The following is a 22,968-nucleotide window of genomic DNA, read 5'->3' as shown; positions in this document are numbered from 1 at the left end:
TTTAGGAATATTGTGAAAAATATATATTTAATTGTTATCTATCAAAACAATAAGAATTATATTAACCCAATGTTTGCAAAAGATGATATTTTAGGAAAAGAGGATATCAACTAAAACCATTATGTGGATTATGGATTATAGAAATCAATTGTTAATGATTGTTTCACAAATGTAACCCAGACAACACACTGTTCACCAATTATTGTGATTTATGTTTTTTTAAAAAAATCAATAAAATATATTACAAAAAAAAACAACTTATGGCCAATCATGTAGCAATTATTTGAAGTTATAACAGACCATTCCTCAAAATCTACTCATGACCAAGTTCCAAAGTTACAGTAGCTGCATATGGTCACATTTTTATGGCCATTTGCAGCATCCCTTGAGCACAATTGCAATATCTTTTGCTGTTTTTTTAGTATTTACTTCTGATTTCAAGTAAAAAATAACCATTGGAGAAAATTAATTCATTTAATGACTATTCTGATTGCAAATGACTGATGCAAAAAAAAAAATAAATCAAAAAATCAGTTGTGGTCACATCATGCCTTGACTCATGACTGCAATGATTTATGACTGTAATGACAGGCTCAATTATGAGTAGGAGTCATGGAGAATCTATAGTCATTTTAAGGAATCCAAACATGGTCTTTCTGTCTAACCCAGTTGAGAATAAATATCAGTTCCAAGAAATACTACAGTGAAATAAATACTTCACCTTCACCAACAATGCCTTTGTCTACATGCTATAAAATTCCTACAGTCAATATTTTAAACCTTCAAACAACAAAACAACAACAACAACAACAAAGAAAGCTCACATCAAGAATTTCTTTGTTAGCTTTGGGTGATGTAGCCTCTCTTAATTCCTTAATGGCTACAGGAATTTTAACTTTTTCTCCTTCTGGAATCCAGAGACCCTGTAGAAAAACCAAAATGGGTCAAATTAAGACAAAAAGCAAGTAAAATAGATTATGAACAGACTTTAATACATCGATCAACAAGTATGGAAATATAAATAACTTAGTTTCTGGATAAATGGTTTTTGATTTTAATACAGTAAATATAAATGTACCATATATCTTAAAATCATATAATAATTTGAGTGGGCAACAGCATGATTTTATGTACAGTTTTTATAATTACTGTTGCCAGTGGGACCTAATTCCAAATAAATTTATACAGAACTAATTTTTCACTAATATACAGACACAAATACCTACATACATATTCAGAATATATGATAATTTACCTGATAGACAGTACCAAAAGCTCCAGAGCCAAGGACTTTTACTTTTTTAAATTCTGTTTCTTTTAAGATTCTTAGAAGTGCTTGGTTTGGTGCTTCCCCACTTGGTGTCAAAGGTTCAACAAGCTATTGAATCAAAAAGAACATGGCTTAAGAAGAGAGTTTCTTTTTAACTATAATAGTGTACAAGACAGGGTGGTTTTTGAAAAACATAAAACCAATGATTCAAACCTATCTGTGCTATAATATTATAAATCTGTAACAAATTACTTGGCAAAACATTGCTAAAAATAATCAGCTTCCTCATCATTAGAAATACCATCATGACCTTATTTATATTATAATAGCTCTAATACTATTAGGAATATACAAATATTTAGAAATACTATCTTCTTTTTTGAGCTAGAAGAATGTGGTTTCATCCCAGAGAGAAAGGTCATAATTCCTATTGAAAAAAATACAGAGTAACAGACAACTTAGAAAGTCTTCAAGATGCTAGTGCATTGTGAATCCATACTAGTTAGTTCTTTTCTGAATCATTAATTATATTTACCTCTCTTTCTTGCAGCAGTCTGCGCAAAGTACGTTTTCTAACAATCTGATGCCTACGCACAAAAAGACCAATACCCAAGGCTATAACAACTAAGCAAAGAATGCTTCCAACAACTCCAGCTGCAATTGATGGGATTTTAGATCTACAAGACAAAAATAGTTATTATTGCCTATATATTAATGATAAAGCCCAGTGCTTTTTTTCTAAAAAAAAAAAGGTGCCGGAACCCTAACCCTAACCCTAAACAAAATTTTAATGTACAGATAATACCACCAGAAATTATTTTAGCCTTATTAATAAATGTTGTTATTGATGTTTTTTTTAAAATCCCATTTATATGCCGCCCTTCTCTGAAGACTCAGGGCGGCTTACAATTTAAAGCACAAATCAATGTGCTTAGCAATAGACTTCATTCTATGTATGCCTGCTTATTAGGGCTTTTGCCCCCCCCCCCAGCGGCATTATTACAAAGTCAGCTTATTGCCCCCAACAATCTGGGTCCTCATTTTACCTACCTCAGAAGGATGGAAGATGTTAAGCTCACCATGGAAAACATCAAATATTGTTATGTATATACTAGATTAATTATTTAAAGACTGAAGTGCAACATAACTTGATTCTAAATAATCTATTTTTTAAAACACACAACAGTCCAAACAGTAAAAGTATAGTCCAAATTAAGAATATTTCATTTTTAAGAACTGTTTAATTTAAAGTGGTATAGTTGTAATAGATGGTTATAGATTCAAAATAGTTTTCAAGAGTGTACAAAAGATACTTTTTTTTCTAGCATCAGCTAAATTAGACATATTACATTTGGAAAAATGTTTCTCATTTCTTTCCTGTTACCTTTATTGATTTCATTGCAGAGATGTTAACATAGGAAATAGATTATTTTGTTATCTAATTTTACCTACCAAAAGACAGAAGCAGATGAAAAATGTGGGGTTCTTTCCTGTTGGCTTTTTTGAATTAGCTGTTTTAGATTCTAAAAGTTTAGTTCCTAAAGAAGTAACCTTGTAAATAATTTTAATGTCCTTCTCTAGTGCAGGGTAGGCAACCTTGGCTCTTTTATGACTCAAGGACTTCAACTTCCAGAATTCCTGAGCCAGTATGGCTCAGCTTGGAAACCTCTCTCTTTCCCCTCAGCTTGGCTGGCTCAGGATTTCTGGGAGTTGAAGTCCACGAGTCATAAAAAAGAGCCAGGATTGCCTACTCCTAAAGCCAATAGAGGAAGCTTTTTTTTTTTTTTTTTGCAAAAAAAGGTGCCAGAACACTGTTCTGAGCGTTCTATGAGAAAAAAAGCCCTGATAAAGCCAGTTCATCATTCATGAGCATTTGTTGCTGTAATCACAAATAATAAATGTAGTACTAATATTTTTGCTTTTAGTTTCCTGGTTTAGGCTACTGAATGAAGAGCATGTATGTTTTGTGAGGTTCATTTACACTTCTGTAAAATTATGATCTTCAAACTATAATTTGCTATACATCCTCATAATATTTGCTAAACATAAAAAGAAAGTTATGTCATCTGTATCTATTAATACATCTATGTGGAATTTTCTATAATTAGAAAATTTTCTATAATTAGAAAATTAGACATTAGGAAAATTAATATTGTACAAAACAAAGATGTGATTATGTGGTTAGGACCTAAGAAGCACTGCAGGATAGTAGAAAGTTTCTATCCATTAACTGATGGATAGAAAATAAATTTAATAAGATTTAATAAGATTGGATTAATGATCTCTTTCCTATTGGCTAATATTTTCATGCTGTGATCGGAGTACAGTAATGCATTACCTCTTTCTTTTTGACCATTCATATTAAAAATTGTGTAACTGATGTAAATGAATAGTGAATCTGGATTTGTTTTCTAAAGCTACAACTAAAGAAATATACTTTGTGTACCAGAATCTAATTTATTAAAATCTGCTTTCCTTTGCCACAATATTCTTGGCTTAATTGGACACAGCTATAAATGGACCTCTGTAACTTGACATTAGTTAAGAATAATTACCCATTAAGGCAGCCTTCAGGTCCAGGTCCTTTGCATCTGCAAATGCAAGGAAAATAAAAAGGATTAGCAACAGAATTAAAAACAGATCAGAATATTTTAATTTAACATTTAACTGTTTGCCCTGTGAACATCAGGATAATACCATGTGATTATTACTGAGAGTTATTGTGGCAGTCAGCTTCAGATATATTCACTATCCCAGCAAAGTAATGTTTCTGCTATTCAGACTATATAAAGCAATTCATTGCTCACAAAGACATAAATCTCTCATTTTATTTTACAAATAATGTTAAATCACAACAAAAACACTAAAACTAACCACATAAAAATTAAATAGTCAGCCATACTATAGGGAACGATATACACTGATTGTGGATCATGTGCCTAGTTTTCTTATTTATAGTTTTCTTATTGTTATGAAATACCAGTTGCTTTCTACAAAATGAGTAATAACTTATATAACTCTTATAAATAAACATATTTGGATATGGCAAATGATCATGGTTTAAGAGAAATTTATATGAAATTTATATGAAGAACAACTTCACATTCAGCACCTAAGCAATCATTTAAATAATTCTGTAAGAAATATTTAAAGTTCTTTCATTCCACCAATGAAAATCAGTAGGTGAGGCCAATAAATTTCATTTATTATAAATATTTACACAGAACTTTAAATTATATTCCCAGGATGATTAAGAATAAAGCAATTAAAAGTTTTTTTATGGTGACCATAGTGGAACACAACCCAAAATGACCTTAGGCATTATTCCACATTTCTCAGTCAAATTAATTTTGTAAAAATGCTTTTAACAAAGCACAAATGTAATAAATAAATAAATTTATGATGAAGTGATTCTAAATGAATGGCTTGCTTAAGCCTAAAGTTAACAAAATAAAGTTGTCCTTTAATTCAAATTTTATTCCTGGGGATTGTGGACACATTCCTGTGGTTTTTTGGCACTAGTACCAAAGTAGTTTGCCACTCCCTTTTGAAATGTTTTTATTTTTCAATCTAGACCACAGTCCTATTTTTCTTTAGAGCTTTCCCATCTCTGTGGCAGATCTCTATCAGTACACATATAACAATCAATGTTGACTGTAACATTGTCTCTGTCTGGCTTATTACTGGCAACTGCAATGACAAAAGAGGAACAACTGCACTACTATACATTGCAGAATCATTGTGAGAAAGCAAACCATTAAAACTATTAACCAATGGCCATTTTATATTGGAAAACAACAGCTGCATCATCATCATGAGATTGATTGAAATCTGCTAAGTATCTCTATAGATTGAATTATGAACTAATCTTTATAAATGGAATTAGTTTACTAGCCTCTGCATACCAGGTTTTCCATCAGTATATTCAAGCATGTATATTCAGTATATTCAAACATAAAGACCACTCTTACAACTTTAGAACATGAATCCATTTTATGTGATTATGTAGCTTTTAAGAATGAGGCAATATATTTAATTAGGTAGATGTCAGACCTCCCCCTGTTTGCTCTTTCAGGAAACTAAGACTTGTGACTCTATTTAGTTGAAGTAAAGGAACTTTTACTGAAATAAACTGGTTGCAGAAAAGTCAGGAGGAATCTGGTGTTCCTGCGCAAAATATAAAGCTATTCTTTCCAACTCCCATTCCCTCTCAACTCCTGACCAGTATCCCGGCCAGCCAATGTGATGCTAGTAAGATGTTTTGAGAAACTCTAAGCTGTGAAACTGGTAACATTCCATTCTCAGAGCAAACAGACTTGAAGATCTTGGTACAAATTGGTTTTGTGATCTGATCTTCTTCCGCTGTCACTTCCCTCTCCCCATTTCCCATCATTAGATACATAGGTGTGGATTGCCCCAAATACCTCCCCCTACCTTTCCCTTTGATGGCAGCAACCCAGCAAAGTGCCAGGCCAACGATGGAGATCCTGACAGTAGATATGTTTTACATTCATGATAGCCTAGCCACATGATTGTCACTTTTCAGCAAATAATTTCCATGTGGGTGGCATGTTTATACATGTAGGGGCCAAATCTGTAGAACCTTCCTAAAAATCACATCCTAGCAGCACATTGTTCTGATAACCAGGATCTTTATGATTATGTCTACACAAGTACTTAGGTCATGTGTGGTTAATGTTCACAGAAAAAAATGATCCCATATGATTTCAAGGAAGTCAGCTTTGTTTTTATATAAGGATTTCTCAATAACAGTACATTGTTGGGTATGTGCTGGCAGGATTATTATTTACACTGACCAAGAAGTCAGTCAGTTTAAATACATACTTGATATCAAAGAGGACATGACTATTGTGATTTTATAATTGAACTATAAAATCCACATTTTATTCCGAATGAAATGTGACAGTCAGTATACTAGTCTTTAAAAATTCAGCATGTGTGATTATCCTGTGGCTGTGATACAGCTAATTTCATGTTTCCCTGCTCTTTCAAAAAATCACAGTTGTATAAAGGAGTATGTATGAAATACTGCAGGGGTTGCCAGCTTTTCTGGGTGGCCCAGTGAGAAAGGGAGGACAGGCACCTTTATGCATGCTTAAACACACACACAAATGTGGCTGCGTAAGCATGCGCGCAAACAGGGCCATAAGCATACGTGCTCCTCAAATGGGGCTGCTAGTGCCAGCTTGCAACTTGGCTAGTGCTGGTGAGAGGCTCGTGGCTCACAGGTTGGCTAGCATCAGTGAGAGGTTTGCGGCTTGGTTAGTGCTGGCACGCAACTCATGGCTTGGCTAGCGCCGGCTCATGGCTCAGCTGGCACTGGCACAAGGGCAGGGTGTGAGTGTGCACACATGCAAGCATGCAATGGTCAGCCACTCATGTGGCCCAGTGGCCAAGAGGCCACAGCCCATAGGTTGAGGATCTCTGGAATACTGTATAATTTCAATATAACAAACCATGCAGAATTTGCTAAATCTGTTTTTGTACCAATTGATTATTCCACAATTGAAATCAATGGCACCATTTACCATAAAACTTTAATTTAATGGACATTTGTCCACTAAATGTGAGTGGAAATTGAACAAATAATTTGTCCATTGTATTTGAAATCCACTAAGCCAATTAAACTGAGAGTTTATAGTAAGTGACATTTAAGGAAAAGCTAGGATTTTTTGTGTGGAATACTGTCATTACTAGCACCAAATTACAATTATCAGTACAAAATCAATAGGATTTAATCCCTGTGGACTCATAATTCCTATATTGGTTTACAAGCCAATATTCTGATACTATTAGAGGTCCCTGAAATATTTTATATTAACTATCCACCAGATGTCACTACAATTCCAATTCTCAAAATTTTAGCTTTGTTGTTCCCCTCATAAAATGAAGAACTTAAATAGCTAAAGAGAATAATCACAGTATCTTTCACAGTGGACTTCTGAAAAGTATCAGTATGGTTATAGGGAGAAGGCTTAAATCAGAAGAGAATGGTAATGTTGTGCAACATTACAACCATTCTTTTACTCATGTAATTATATTAAGTTTCCTCATTAAAATTGATATTTGTTTCCTAGAAGAAAACTGACTATACCAAACTATCAAATTTTTAATACTATAGTATATTTTTAAAGAGATAAATTATAGCATCAGTTTTATTTATGTTTGATTATGCATTGATTTCATATTCCTAAACCAGTTAAGGTTCTGTTTTGTTTATAAATTGAATGATAATAAATTATAACATATGATCCTTTCAATTAATAATTAAGACAAAAAAAATTCACTTACCCACGAACACAATTTGGATGGCACAACTGACATATTGAATTTTCATCTGAATATTTCCAGACTAAGGTATCATTTTCTCCCAAAATGCCAGCAGGACATGATTTAACACAATGTGGACCATCTATTACATGAGCACACTTCAAGCAGTTGCCAGGACCCTGGACAAGAAGCACAGCATTTTTTGTGGATGTGAAATACATTTTCGTTTACACTAAAAAATGTAATAATGATCAGGCTTTGTCAAACTACACCATAAAATGTGTGGAACTTCAAGAATTTACAAAGGAAGTCTTGCCGGTGAGAATGATGGATGATAAAATCTGAAATAGCTGCAGGTCAGAAGATAAACGTTTCTATGTATCTTTTATTACTTCAGTATCCTATTGATTTTTGAAAAACAGCTATTTTCAAAAATTCTATTATTATTTTTATTTTTCTACATCTTATGCTAAATATTTTCTACAAGAGGTTTTAAAGAACATACTAATTATATTCTTTATTTTGTAGGAAAAGCTAAGGCCATCTGCTTCATCTAATTACAATTATAAAGATAATTCAGACTGATATTTTTCTAATGGGTTAACCAAGACATTTAAATATATGTCTTCTCTTCCTTCCGAGCAGACTGAATCAGGTCCAATTTGCTTGAATACCCTTCCTGATTAGTTGTAATGAAAAATAGATATGCCATTCAATTTTTCAGAAGAATTGAAAGGAAAAAGAGGAATGTATTCATGCTTAAAATTTTGTAGAAAGTGGTTAGAAATTTATTAGAAAATGTTTTCATGATGCTAGAAATTACAAGTGAAAGGTTATTATTAGTATTATAATACTGGAGGACAAGTGAATACAGACTACAACTTTCTTCAATTTCTGCTTATGATTTCACTACTATAAGTAATCATAAGAAACATTTGATTTTATGCCAATCTGAAGTTTACAATATAAGTCACCTGGTAGTTTTACCAATTCCCAAAATCATTTTGATTTGAGGGTGGAGGTTCATTTTCCAAGCTTGTGGGTTGGTTTCCAAATGTTTAATTACCAGGCTAGGTAACATCTCCAGCAGAGTTTAAGGGATGTTATGTTGGTATTCTGCTTATAAAGGCTTTGTGGGCAATAGGGGTTGTGATGAGAGGGTCACATCAGGTTAGGGTCTTGTGACAGGTCTTGTGATGGATAGGTCACATCAGGTGAGGTTCATTACGAGGTGAAGTGCTGGTAGGGGGGTTGCGTGGATTGGATGAAGGCTGGTGCTATCGCTGGTTGGTTATGTGGTTGATTTGAATCTTCAGGGTTTCATAGGCTGGTTGCACTGGTAGGTCAATGTGTCTGTTGATGGAATTCTTGTGGAGTGCCAGGCTTTGATAATTTCACAAGCATGGTGGGTGGTAGCGTGGCTGATGATTCTTGTATTGCTCCAATTGAATTGGTGCTGTTCAGTGTCAGTGTGGGTAACAATTAGAGATTTCCGATCATGGCAATTTACTGTCAGCTGATGTTTATGAATTCTGGTTTTCAACTGACATGACGTATGTCCCACATAAAATTGTTTGCAATTGCTACAGTTGCTTTTGTAAATTACATTGTTTCTTTCGTCCTTCTGTATCTTGTCTTTGATTCTGGATAATTTCTGGTGGAGTGTGGCTGTGGATTTGTGGGCTATGGTATTGTTATTCCTTGAGGCTGGAGAATTTTGGCTGTCATTTCCAAAACCCCTTTTGTGTATGGTAACGTTAATTTTTGCATTGCGGTTGGCTGTGTGGTGTGTAGTGGTTTGGGTTGTGTGTGTGAGAATACAAAGTTTTTCAGATAGCCATTGTGGAGAAAGACCTCTAGCTGCCAATTCTCTTCTGCTTTTCTTAGTGCTGTGGTGCCATAGTGTGTCCTGGCCCTTCTGAAGAGATGCACTTGTTTTGTGTGCAGTGGGGTGGTTGCTTGCAAAGTTGAGAATTTGATCTGTGTGAGTGGGTTTTTCCATTGTCTAGTCTTCTGGTCAAAAATGAGTTTTTTGACTGTTTCCTCTTTGAGTGTGAATTTGATCCCGGGAAATATGTTATTAAGTAAATAGTGTGTTTTTTCAATTTGGTTGTCATTTCCAACACCCCTTTTGTGTATGGTAGGATTAATTGAGGATGATGAAGGTGTCGTCAACATAGCATCTTGAAAATTTTGGTTGGATGGTAGGTAGGGTTATGAATTTGAGTCGTTGCATGATTGCATCTGGATATGGGTGATCCCATCAGAGTACGTTGTACTTGCTTGTAGATTTTCCCATTGAACTTGAAGTATGTGTTGAGGCATAGATCCAGAAGTTTCATGATGGTTTCTATGGACATGGAGTATTCTGTGGCGGAGTCATCTTTGAGGGTGTGGTGTTTGGTGAATAGGTGATATATGATTTGTTTAGCCAGGTTAATGTTAATCAAGATGAAGAGTGCAGTGACATTCTTGTGTATTTTGGGGAGTCCATAGAATCTGGGTGTTGAGAAATCTTGTGGTTGTATGTGCTTTCTCTCTAGTGGTGTTAGCTGTTTCTCTTTTTCCATTTTCCTTAGGGTGTCTTTTATTTTGTTCTCTAGCTGTTTTGTCAGATCATTGTGGATTATTTGATAGGTGTCGGTGTCATTTAAATCAGAAGTCCCCAACCTTTTAGGCATCAGGGACTGGTTCTGTGGAGAGAGGTTTTTCTGTGGACTGGAGAGTGTGTGGTTTTGTGTGCTGCCTGCATCCCACAGTTGGGGCTTTGCTTGTTTGTGCAGACCAGTTGCAGGCATGGTACTGGTTGACAGACCGGGGGTTGGGGACCCTTGGTTTAAATAGTTTTCAACTTTGCTGATGTAGTCAGTTTTGTCCATGACCATAGTCAGTCTGCCTTTGTCTGCTGATAGAATGACAATGATTTCATCTTGGTTCAGTTTCCTTAGTGCTCTCTTCTCCTTTTGGCTGACTATTTTGTTGTGTCTATTTCACTGTATGTTGGGGATGATTCTTTGCCTGATGTCTTCTTGTGTTTCTTGGTCCAGGTGGCTTGTTTTTAGAATGGATTTGAGATTGGCTAGGAACTCAATGAGGTTGTGGTTGAAATTGAGGCCATGTGTGAGGACGTTTTCTCATTGTCTGATAGATTTCTGATCTATAGTTCTGAGTTGTTTTCTTATGGTTTTGGGGTGATCGTATTGAGTTTCTCCTGTAATGAGCTGCATTGTTGGGTTTTTCTTTTGTTGGCATTCCTGTGGATTGTGCATTCTAAAACATCTGTCAGGTCTTGCCCAATGGACTTGAGGCATATGGTTTTTTGTTCATCAGTGAAGCTTACTCTTTTTCATTTCAGAATGCAGCCTGTGTACAAATTTGTCTATGGAGATTCTCAGGTCATAGTTATACCAAAGATGCTTTTTCACGAGGCAGCTGGACTTTCTTGTATTTCTTTGAAGATGTTTCACTTCTCATCCAAGAAACTGTACAAATTCCGTGCACTTTGCAACAAGCATGATACTTGGCTGAAACCAAATGAGCAGAGGAATCGTTGGTTGTAAAGCTCTTCAAAATACTTTTCATCAGTGATGCATTGCCATTTTTCCAGGCAGTTGTGGGCATCAGTGATCATGAATCGAAGTATTTTGCGTCTGTTTTGGAAGGCTAGTTTCCATGCTTGTGGGTGGTTGTTCGGTGGTCGGTGGCAAATGCTTTTGGCAGTTGTTTGCAGAGGCATTTGTGGAGGAGGTGTAGCTGTTTTCAAATCGACAATCATCTTGTAGCAAAAGTCTCCCAATGGCAGGCAAGTCTGAGCATTGCATGCCCATTTAAGTTTGAAATAGTGGCAAATATCTGTAGCTCAGGTGTAGGATGAGGTTGAAAGTTTGTTATCTGAGCTTTTGGGTTGATTTCTGAACGTTTTATTATCAGGCTAGGTAACATTATCCGGCTAGGTAACATTTTCAGCGGATGTTACCTTTTTTACCAACTTCCTTCTTAATTTTTTCCAATGTTACCAGAGGAAAACTACTGGGAAAAATACCCTTCCCCAATAGGTGACTCCCTTGCATCACGAGAATCTGAGTTTACTCTATTTCATTTCAGAATGCAGCCTGTGTACAAATTTGTCTATGGAGATTCTTAGGTCATAGTTATCCCAAAGATGCTTTTTCACGAGGCAGCTGGACTTTCTTGTATTTCTTTGAAGACGTTTAGCTTCTCATCAAAGAAACTGTACAAATTCCATGCACTTTGCAACAAGCATGATACTTGGCTGAAACCAAATGAGCAGAGGAATCATTGGTTGTAAAGCTCTTCAAAATATTTTTCAGCAATTTTGCATGCAGTATCCAGAATAATTTCTCTGCTCTAGCCTGTATTAACCAAACTTCCTTCTTTTTTGTGATCGCCATGACAAAATCTCATGTTAATTGAATTCAGCTACTAACTGAATTCAGTGACCTCATTCAGACATCTATCAATGTTTTATTTTAGTTCCCAGTCAAGTCAGCTGAGATTGTCCTGTGGTTCCCCCATTTAATCAGTTCCAATCCTGCTTAGATTTTTGAGATCAGTTCTTGTTATTATTAGAACCTTTCTTAGTTGGTGATTACTGTTCCTATTTCTCTTGAAACCTGTCTTGTTGGTTTTCTGGCATTTTTATCATGTTATTCACATTGTGTAACAATTGGGATAACACAAGAATTGTAATTTAATGCAATATTTTAAGATACAGCAGCACAATTTAAATCCCAGGCTTAAAGCCATTACAACTGAAATATTTTAAAAATGATAAAAATACTATTGATAACTAATATTTGATATTATAGCTACAAAAGTTAAGTATGTTCTAAGCCTGCCCTATTCTGCCTATTATAGTTTTGGTGAACTGAATAAGGAAGCCATGTGGGCAAATAAATTCTCATCTAGGTTGAGAAAACAGTTTAGAATTGGATATCTTTAGGTCCCTACAGTAAAATTATATGTATCCCTTGAACGCTAATCTGTTTATATGTGAGCACACTGATATCTGCATGGGACAACAATATAACACACCCAAATACTCTTAAGAAATAAAACTGCCAAAGAATGTGCACTTACAGGTCCTGTGCAGGTTAAATATATTGGTTCAGTTGAATTTTGCACAAGGCATTCTGAATGGCACTGAAAGCACTCAGAATTTTGTTCATATTCTCGAGGCATTCTAAAAGGGATATGTAAAAAGAAATATGTCATTTATTTATATATGTATGTCTCATACTTTTAAAGATATTTTTACTAAAGAAATTTCCAAAATCTTTACTTAAAACACAAGCAAAATTTAAAAGCAACAGCAACATATATAAATTAAACCAATGTTGGATCCTTGTTTTGCTTTTTCTGAGTTCCTTCCATTATAATTACTCCTTTCTTAACTTTTTTACCATAAGCTATTACTTGTCTTTAAGTAAGGACAGAGTTTTTGCATGATAAATTACATCATTACAAACTACATTAAAATATTTAGATAGTTAATTGAGTTCCTTAAATATTATAGATATCTGAGATTTCTTTCCTTGTTTCATATTTCTTCTGCGTTTAAGTGAATTCTCAGAATAGGGTATCTCTATTAACTGTTAATAATCTCATTAGAACATAATTATAAGCAGCAGAAGCACCATGGAGGGACAATTTAAAGCACATAATCATCCTGACGAGGTTTATCACATTGACAATCCATATCTTCCAAAAGAAAAATATATCTTCTTCCAATATGTCAGCACTAAAAAAGCATATTAGTCAAATTTAGGCAGGCAAGAAATTATGACCATGTCATAACTATTAAAAAGAAGGAATATTATTAAAAATGTTATTCATTGTAGGGACATATCAGAGAGATGTACTTCCAGGTAAGTTTGCAATATTAGAAATACCCATAGATATTTGACTATGTTCACTGGATGTTGCTGTACACTTTATGGTTCATTTAGATAATCCTGTGAATAATGACTAATATGAAATCAGTTTATTCACAGAGAATTCTGATGGTATGGTATAATTTATATCAAGGGTTTTGACAAACAGACAACACATGAGTTCAAGGAGTGATTGAGCTCAATATATATATATATATATATGTATATGTATATGTATATGTATATGTATATGTATATGTATATGTATGTATATATGTATATATGTATATGTATACACATACATTCATACATATACATACACACACACACACACACACACACACACACACACACACATATATATATATATATATATATATATATATATATATATATATATATATACAGTGCTTTTTTTGTAAAAGAAAAAGGTGCCAGAAATATATATATATATATCCCTCTTCACCCAAGTGCCAATCAAAGAAGCCTTGACAGCTATCCTAAATAAATACAACCCCCCAAAACACATCCTAGATCTGACCAACCACTGCCTATCTAACACATACTTCATCTACAATGGACAAAGATACAAACAAATGGAAGGAGCATCCATGGGATCACCCCTTTCACCTGTCATCGCAAACCTCTACATGGAACACTTTGAAACCCTCGCTCTAGAAAAATCCAACCACAAACCCAAACTCTGGCTCAGATACGTGGATGACACCTTCATAATCTGGCCACACGGCAAAGAAAAACTGGATGACTTCCTCACACACCTCAATAGCATACACCCCAAAATACAATTCACCATGGAAACAGAAGCTAACAATCAACTTCCCTTCCTTGATGTCTTAGTCTACAAGAAATCCAACGGCTCCCTAGGACACACTATCTACCATAAAAAAATGCACACAAACCGCTATCTGAACGCACTCTCACACCACCACCCAGCACAGATCAACTCCGTAGCCAAGACACTCATCTCCAGAACAAAACACCTAACTGACGAACAACACCTAAAAACCGAACTACACACTCTCACTAATGTACTAACAGCCAATGGATTCCAAAGAAACATGATTACCAACTTAATCCGAAGAGAGACACCCACAAAAACCCAAGACAGAGAACAAGAAAATGGCAAAGCCCTCCTCCCATACTTAAAAGGGACCACAGACAGAATCAGGAAGATCCTCCAAAAACACAACATCAAAACAGCATTCTACACAGACAGAAAAATATCCACCATCCTAAGAAACCCCAAAGACATAATTGGGTTAGAAAACCAAGGAGTATACGAAATCCCATGCACCACCTGCCCCACCACATACATCGGACAGACCAACACAAGAATAAGTGCACGCATTGAAGAGCAGAAAAACTCACTCAGAAAGGGAGAACAAACTTCATCCCTGGTCCAACACTTTGAAGCCACGGGACATGAAATTGATTTTAAAAAAACCAAAACTATCGCCAAAATTGAACATTTTAACAACAGAATAATCAGAGAAGCCATTGAGATAGAAAAACGCCCCCACAGCATGAACAAACGAGATGATACCTCTTGCCTACCAGCCATTTGGAAACCCGCCTTGATTGACAGACGAGTCCCAACCACCAAGAATGATACCAGACCCAAACTCATGATAACATCAAATGACATCACCACCACACAACCATTCAAAAAGCAAATCCGAACCCACAATGATAACGACGCACAACCACAAAACAGAAACCTAACTACAGCTGCAACATCAGCCACTTTAAACCCCTCCAAACCACACAATAAGCAAACTGACACCCACTATAAAAACATGGCACCACCACAAACATGAAGCCGAACAAAAGCAGCACAACTCACCAGCTCAGGTCTAAGGCTGGCAGCTGAGACCAGCCCATCCACTCAAAACACACCCCCACCCAATCAGAACACACCCACCATCCAAAACACACTCCCACCCAATCAGAACACACCTAATCCCCCACCCAATCAGAGCACACCTCCACCCACAGAACACCCCCCCTCTGGCAGTTTAAAAAAGAGGAACAAACAGCCACTACCACATGCTTCTCCCAGAAGAAGGAAGCTGAAGCCACCAGCCTGAGGATGACGGATGGGATTCCGTCGAAATGTTGCTCTTACACCTTCAGTTCTACGTGGGAAAAAACCTGAATGACCAAAGATCCATATATATATATATACATACATACATATATATATGTATATATACATATACATATATATACATATACATATACATACACATACACATACACATACATATACATATACATACATACATACATATATATACATACATACATATATATGTATATATACATATACATATACATATATACATATATACATATATACACATATACACATATACATATATACACATATACACACATACACACATACACACATATACACATACAGACATATATACATACACACATATATACATATACATATATACATATATACATATATTTATTTATTTATTTATTTTATATATATATATATATATATATATATATATATATATATATATATATATATATATATATATATATATATATATATATAACACTGTTATGTTAAAACCACTTTGGCTTACATAATTTTTTTGGATAAATTAGGTTTCATGCAGTGGCAGTGGCCTAAATAAATATGAAAAATAAGTTAACAGCTAAATCTATCTCAACTCTGAAACCATTTAGTGAATGGTGAAAACATGAAAACTTAGATGGCTTAAATAGCTATAAACCTTATTATTTATTGCTGGTTACACCGTACCTGTAAGTTGATGCAAAATTTGATATTTAGGTCAACACAATATATGTAGGAATTTTTTTTGTGAAAGATAACACCTGCCTTTAAATAAAGTCCTTTAAAAAGTTTCATACTGTGCATTCATTCTGTTTTTCCTAAATTGATTACTTAACCTTGGAAGCCCATAGCAGCAGGAAAAATTTTTTTATAGCAACTAATTATGTTAAATATTTTAGCACTGCGTGCTTGACATTACAGTAGTTCATTTTTAGAATCTTTATCATAGTTATTAGCTTGAATGACTATAATTTGTTGAAATTAAAGATCTGCACAACTGGGCTAGTGGCTTTTTGGGGGGGGGGGTTGGATAACACCAACAATATAAGTTCCTTCTGAAATTGAAGAATGTTATTCAGAGGTCTCTAGTGCTAGATCATACAAAGGAGATCTTAGATTGCACTATATTTTGTAGAATGTCTTCTTAATGATAATGATAACTTTATTGTCACTTTGAATGTACACCAATCGGCATACATCAAAATGAAATTTTGTTGCTTACAGCTCTCAAAGGGTCACCACCTCCGATATATACTCCTTGTTCGGGGCCCGCTCAAATTTCACATTGTCCATTTTAGTCTCTAGGGAGTGAACGATGGCAAACAGGACAGATGGAAATGGGGCTCCCTGTGGATTAGCCCTGAAGTTAGCTTGTATTCTGACAACCTTGCCTTCTTTCCTTTTTCTGATCCTGACTCTTCCACCTTTTCCTTAAAGAGGCCTTGCTTCTTTTCTCCCCTGGAGCACACTGCCGCCGCCACCAACTCCTCCAAAAGCCTCTCTCTCTTCCTCTGGGCCTACCGACAGCCTCATCCAGTTCCTTCGCTCCATAAGCTCCAGGTCCTCTCCTCCTCTGCCTCCTCTGGAAACAGCCCTGATTTTCAATACAATCCATCACTAGGCCAGCAGTCAGATCTTGCTGCTGGTAGAACAAATTCAAACAACGCCAACGACTTTTAACGGTCTCACCAGCAGTTCCAAAACAACTAGAAACTCGCCATGCCAGCAAAGATTGTGGGTCGTATGTCGTATGTTACCTTAGTTCCACCATGTTGCTCAAACACATTAAAATCTTCCTGATCATGTGGCCTATAGCCCTTACTATCCCTCCCAAAACTATTTGCCTTCAAGAGGCAATGCAGCCGCAGCCATTCCAGGCGTCGCCATCTTAGAACACCTTGATGGCCATTGTTAAAGAAAATACAGGTGAAACTTGAAAAATTAGAATATCGTGGAAAAGTTCATTTATTTCAGTAATGCAACTTAAAAGGGGAAACTAATATATGAGATAGACTCATTACATGCAGAGCAAGATAGTTCAAGCTGTGATTTGTCATAATTGTGATTATGGCGTACAGCTCATGAAAACCCCAAATCCACAATCTCAGAAAATTAGAATATTACATGCAATCAATAAAACAAGGAGTGTAGAACAATAGAACAATATCGGACCTCTGAAAAGTATAAGCATGCATATGTACTCAGTACTTGGTTTGGGGCCCTTTTGCAGCAATTACTGCCTCAATGTGGTGTGGCATGGAAGCTATCAGCCTGTGGCACTGCTGAGGTTTTATGGAAGACCAGGATGCTTCAATAGCGGCCTTCAGCTCTTCTGCATTGTTTGGTCTCATGTCTCTCATCTTTCTCTTGGCAATGCCCCATAGATTCTCTATGGGGTTCAGGTCAGGCGAGTTTGCTGGCCAATCAAGCACAGTAATCCCACGGTCATTGAACCAGGTTTTGGTGCTTTTGGCGGTGTGGGCAGGTGCCAAGTCCTGCTGGAAAATGAAGTCAGCATCTCCATAAAGCTCATCTGTGGAAGGAAGCATGAAGTGCTCCAAAGTCTCCTGGTAGACGGCTGCATTGACCCTGGACTTAATGATGCACAGTGGACCAACACCAGCAGATGACATGGCTCCCCAAATCAACACAGACTGTGGAAACTTCACACTGGACTTCAAGCATCTTGCAGTGTGTGCCTCTCCATTCTTCCTCCAGACTCTGGGTCCTTGGTTTCCAAATGAGATGCAAAAGTTGCTCTCATCAGAAAAGAGAACTTTGGACCACTGAGCAACAGACCAGGTCTGTTTTTCTTTAGCCCAGGTAAGATGCTTCTGACGTTGTTTGTTGTTCAGGAGCGGCTTGACAAGAGGAATACGACATTTGAAGCCCATGTCCAGGATCCATTTGTATGTGGTGGCTCTTGATGCACTGACTCCAGCCTCAGTCCACTCCTTGTGAAAGTCCCCAACACTTTTGAATGGCCTTTTCCTGACAATCCTCTCCAGGCTGCGGTCATCCCTGCTGCTTGTGCACCTTTTTCTTCCACACTTTTCCCTTCCACATAACTTTCTATTAATGTGCTTTGATACAGCACTTTGGGAACATCCAACTTCTTTTGCAATTACCTTTTGAGGCTTTCCCTCCTTATGGAGGGTGTGAATGATGGTTTTCTGCACAACTGTCAGGTCAGCAGTCTTCCCCATGATTGTGATTCCTACTGAACCAGACTGAGATACCATTTAAAGGCTCAGGAACCCTTTGCAGGTGTTATGGCTTAATTAGCTGGGACACTTTGAGCCTAGAATATTGCACCTTTTCACAATATTCTAATTTACTGAGATTGTGGATTTGGGGTTTTCATGAGCTGTAAGCCATAATCATCACCATTATGACAAATCACGGCTTGAACTATCTTGCTTTGCATGTAATGAGTCTATCTCATATATTAGTTTCCCCTTTTAAGTTGCATTACTGAAATAAATGAACTTTTGCACGATATTCTATTTTTTTGAGTTTCACCTGTATATGATAATGTAAAAAGGATCCCAATCAATTTTATATTATGATCCAAAATGAGTTTGTCATGCAAACCTAATCATGTTTACTGAGATGAAATTTAATTTGAATTTAATGAGATGTTTTATTTAGGAAAAGTACTTAAGATTTCAAAATCTTACTAAGCACATAGGTTTGTGCAAGCATTATTGTAGAATTGAAAGGATTTCACTTCTTCATTACATGAGATATATGTACTCTTACCCTTGATAAATGTTACAATGTTTTACACATTCCTGTTGGCGGATAAAATAACGGCAAGAAAAGCACTGGAAGGGTCCCGGGCCCCAGCAGCCTATGTTTGAGCAGAAGGGGTGACAAACTTGTCCTGTAGCAACTGAAAGATAGAACCAAGTGTTTATCCATATATCAGGAAGGAGAAATGTGCATGGCATAGTTTATATTTATTTAAACAATTACTGTTTCTCATCTGTTAAAATCCAAGCAGTTATCAAAATCCAGAAAAACCACCCATGTAGGGAAGAGTGGTAATAGCATTAGCCTAGTCATAGCATCTAGGCTTATATACCACCTCACAGTGCATTATAGCAACTCCTAGGCAGTTTACAATGTCAGTATTATTTGCATATTACTCCTAACAATCTGAGTCCTCATTTTACCAATCTCAGAAGGATGAGAGGTGTTTGTCCACTCAAAACCCAGTCAATTCCCAGCACAAATACAATAAGACTACTGATCAATCATCCTTGCATCATAGCCTATTCTGTGAGGTACATGTAGAAAGTTCAGTATCTCATAAATGTTTAACTCTACAAATATTGTTTTTCGAGATATGACAGTGCAGTGCTTAGAATGCAGTGTTGCAGACTAACTCTGCCCACAGACAGGAGTTTGCTTCTGATGGACTCAAGGTTGACTAAACCTTCCATTCTTCTGAGGTTGGTAAAATGAGGATCCAGATTATTAGAGGCAATATGCTGACTTTGTAATGTAAACTATTCAGAGAATGCTGTAAAACATCACGGAGTGGTATATAAGTATAAGTGCTATTGCTATTGCTATTGCTTTTTAGTCTCTACTTCCCTGCCATAGTTAGGTAATAATTAATTTGCTAATCTGATGGAGTTGATATTTATCAGAAGTAAAACTAAACATGGTTTAGCAAACCTAATGCAAATAGCTGCTTAGTGAAACTAGAGAAAAGATAGAGGAAATGCTATTTTGTCCATCTTCTGTGACTGTTGAAAAGAGTGTATGAAAATAATAAAGACATCACAAAAAATAAAAATAAAAAGCAATAAGTTGTTAGAGAAGAGTAGGGTTTTGAGATTAATTTATCAAATCACTTCATTTTATTGCAAGATTTGGAAAAGATGAACATTACAGACCAAAATGAACAAATAGCCAAAAATGTCTGTAAATCTACTATATCTATAGCACTGTTGGAAAAACACTTTGTACAGTCAAAAATCTCTGATGAAACTATTGATTTAATGAAAAACAACAGGCAATGAAGAATACTGGAAGTTTCATTAATAAACTGGTGTATGTTAAACTTTGCAAGACCATAAGAAAATGTATCCAAGAAGAAATGTGTCAATCTAACATGAAGCTTGTGAGAAAGGTAATTGAAGAAAACAAAGGGATTAATAGAGCAAAATAGAGCCTTGGTGGAGCAGTGGGCTAATGCCTCCTTAAGTAACACCAGCTGCCTGCAATTAGTGCAGGTTCGCATCCCACCAGGCTCAAGGTTGACTCAGCCTTCCATCCTTCCAAGGTAGGTAAAATGAGGACCCAGATTGTTGGGGGCAATAAGCTGACTTTGTAATAATGCCACTTGGGGGTGTGTGTGAAAGCCCTAATAAGCAGGCATATACATAGAATGAAGGCTACTGCTAAGCTTGTAAGCCGCCCTGAGTCTTCGGAGAAGGGCGGGATATAAATGGAATTAAAATAAAATTAAAATAAAATTAAATAAAATGCAAGTTTATAAATACAAGAAAGAAGGTTTTTGCATTAAAACATGAAGAATGCTCTGTGTGTAGAATGAGACAGGAAATGTTAGAAATAATTGGAAAATTCTATGCAGAGTTATATAAAGATCAAGATCACTCAAAAGTAACAACAACCATGAAAGAAGAAATGCCACCACATATCCTAATAGAAGAAGTATTAAATGCCATAAAATCAATGAAAAATGAGATGACTGTGTTGCAGTTGAAATGCTAAAAGGTGGTGGTGACAGTTTACACAAGTTACTAGCAAAACTATACTTGAGATGCCTCAGAGAAGAAAAAATACCCCATGCATGGAAAAATTCTGAAGTGATTCTTATACACAAGAAAGGGGCCCAAGATGATTTAAAGAACTATCATCCAATAAGCCTTCTTTCAGTCATATTTTTAGTTTTCATCAAGACAATAGCAAAAAGAATATTGAGAACATTAATTGATGCACAGCTAAAAGAGCAGGTAGGTTCAGAAATGGTTACAGCACAATGGATCACATTCAGGTTGTTCAACAAGTCATTGAAAGACAGAACAAGTGCACCATGCCTTTGTGCATGGCTTTCATTGACTATGAAAAGGCGTTTGACTTAGTATTCCAGCAAGCAATAATCAATGTATTGCTCAACCAAGATGTAGACACTGCTTACATAAACTTACTATAATTAATATATTAAAAAACAATAGTGACAATTTGCCTTAATGACCTTAAAGTGGAAACCAAGTGTTCTCACAAAACCCAGGAGAGGTACTAAGACACATACAAGAGCTGCACACATAATTTTTTTATATCTGGAGAAGAACTAGATGTGGTAGACCACTATCAATACCTTGGCTAATGGATCTCAGTGGAATGTGATACCAAAAAAAAAAGAAAAAAAGAAATTGAATGGTGGGTTAAATGTGGTTGGGAGGCATTTGGCAAGTTAAGCGTAATTTTCAAGCTATTATATTGCTCAGAAATAATTTGATAACAATAAAGCTGAACAGACAGGCCAATAGGATTTGCCAGTAAATAACTGTTTTGCTGGATAAAATATAGGAACATTTGGGAGCTAGAATACAAACCAACATTTGTATTATTTACACTTATACATAGCTAATTGCTCATAAGAATAGCAGGAAATAATTAAGGAAAGAGGACTCCCTTAAAAATGAAGGAATGAAGAGTTAAACAAAGCTACAATACTGTGAGTTAAGGAGAAGGTGTATGGAGGAGCACAGTAGCTAAGTCCTTGCTGATTGGACCCTATTTGCTTTTAAACTGCCAGAGGATGCTGGGAAAAGCTACAATAATTAAGGAAAGAGGACTCCCTTAAAAATGAAGGAATGAAGAGTTAAGCAAAGCTACAATACTGTGAGTTAAGGAGAAGGTGGGTGGAGGAGCACAGTAGCTAAGTCCTTGCTGATTGGACCCTCTTTGCTTTTAAACTGCCAGAGGCTGCTGGGAAAAGCTACAATACTGTGAGTTAAGGAGAAGGTGAGTGGAGGAGCACAGCAGCAGCCCGCGCGCCTAACGGCACGTGAATCATATAACAAAATCAAAAATAGTGGTGGTACATTCAGGGCAAGTGCATCTGAGATTCCTTTCATCTCAGCATCTCTGGCTTAGTTCAGTGCAACACTTGTTTTGCAGCTGTCTTTTGCAGCACTCTTTTCAAACTGGGAAACTGTCCTATCTGTACACAAATCACTAGTCTACAAGGACAGATTATTCATCTAGGGTCTGTAATCTGTGCTCTTCAGGCAGAAATCAGGTGTTCAGTTCAGCCCTCCTACTCTATTGAGCCTCCATGCTATCAGCCCCCTCTACCGCAAAGATCCTGCAGGAGAAGGGCAGTGTGGACAACCGTGGGATCTGGCAGGGTG

At 36.2% G+C, this 22,968-nt stretch overlaps 1 protein-coding gene across 1 annotated transcript in view; it reads right to left on the bottom strand.

Moving 5' to 3' along the window:
* EGFR (epidermal growth factor receptor) overlaps positions 1-22,968 on the bottom strand; it is a 220,649-nt gene that overhangs the window by 30,536 nt on the left and 167,145 nt on the right. Inside the window, exons 13-19 of the mRNA XM_081342924.1 lie at positions 19,337-19,469; positions 12,662-12,764; positions 7,583-7,740; positions 3,826-3,861; positions 1,806-1,947; positions 1,256-1,378; positions 825-923 (exon numbers count right to left, since the gene is read on the bottom strand). Of these exons, the coding sequence (XP_081199050.1) occupies positions 825-923; positions 1,256-1,378; positions 1,806-1,947; positions 3,826-3,861; positions 7,583-7,740; positions 12,662-12,764; positions 19,337-19,469 (794 nt within the window). The remainder of the gene's footprint in view (positions 1-824; positions 924-1,255; positions 1,379-1,805; positions 1,948-3,825; positions 3,862-7,582; positions 7,741-12,661; positions 12,765-19,336; positions 19,470-22,968) is intronic.

Source organism: Vipera berus (assembly GCF_964194415.1).
Source record: "Vipera berus genome assembly, chromosome: Z".
Lineage (NCBI taxonomy): Eukaryota > Metazoa > Chordata > Lepidosauria > Squamata > Viperidae > Vipera > Vipera berus.
The sequence above is the reverse complement of the archived record's forward strand: the minus strand, read 5'-3'. Positions and strand labels throughout refer to the sequence as shown.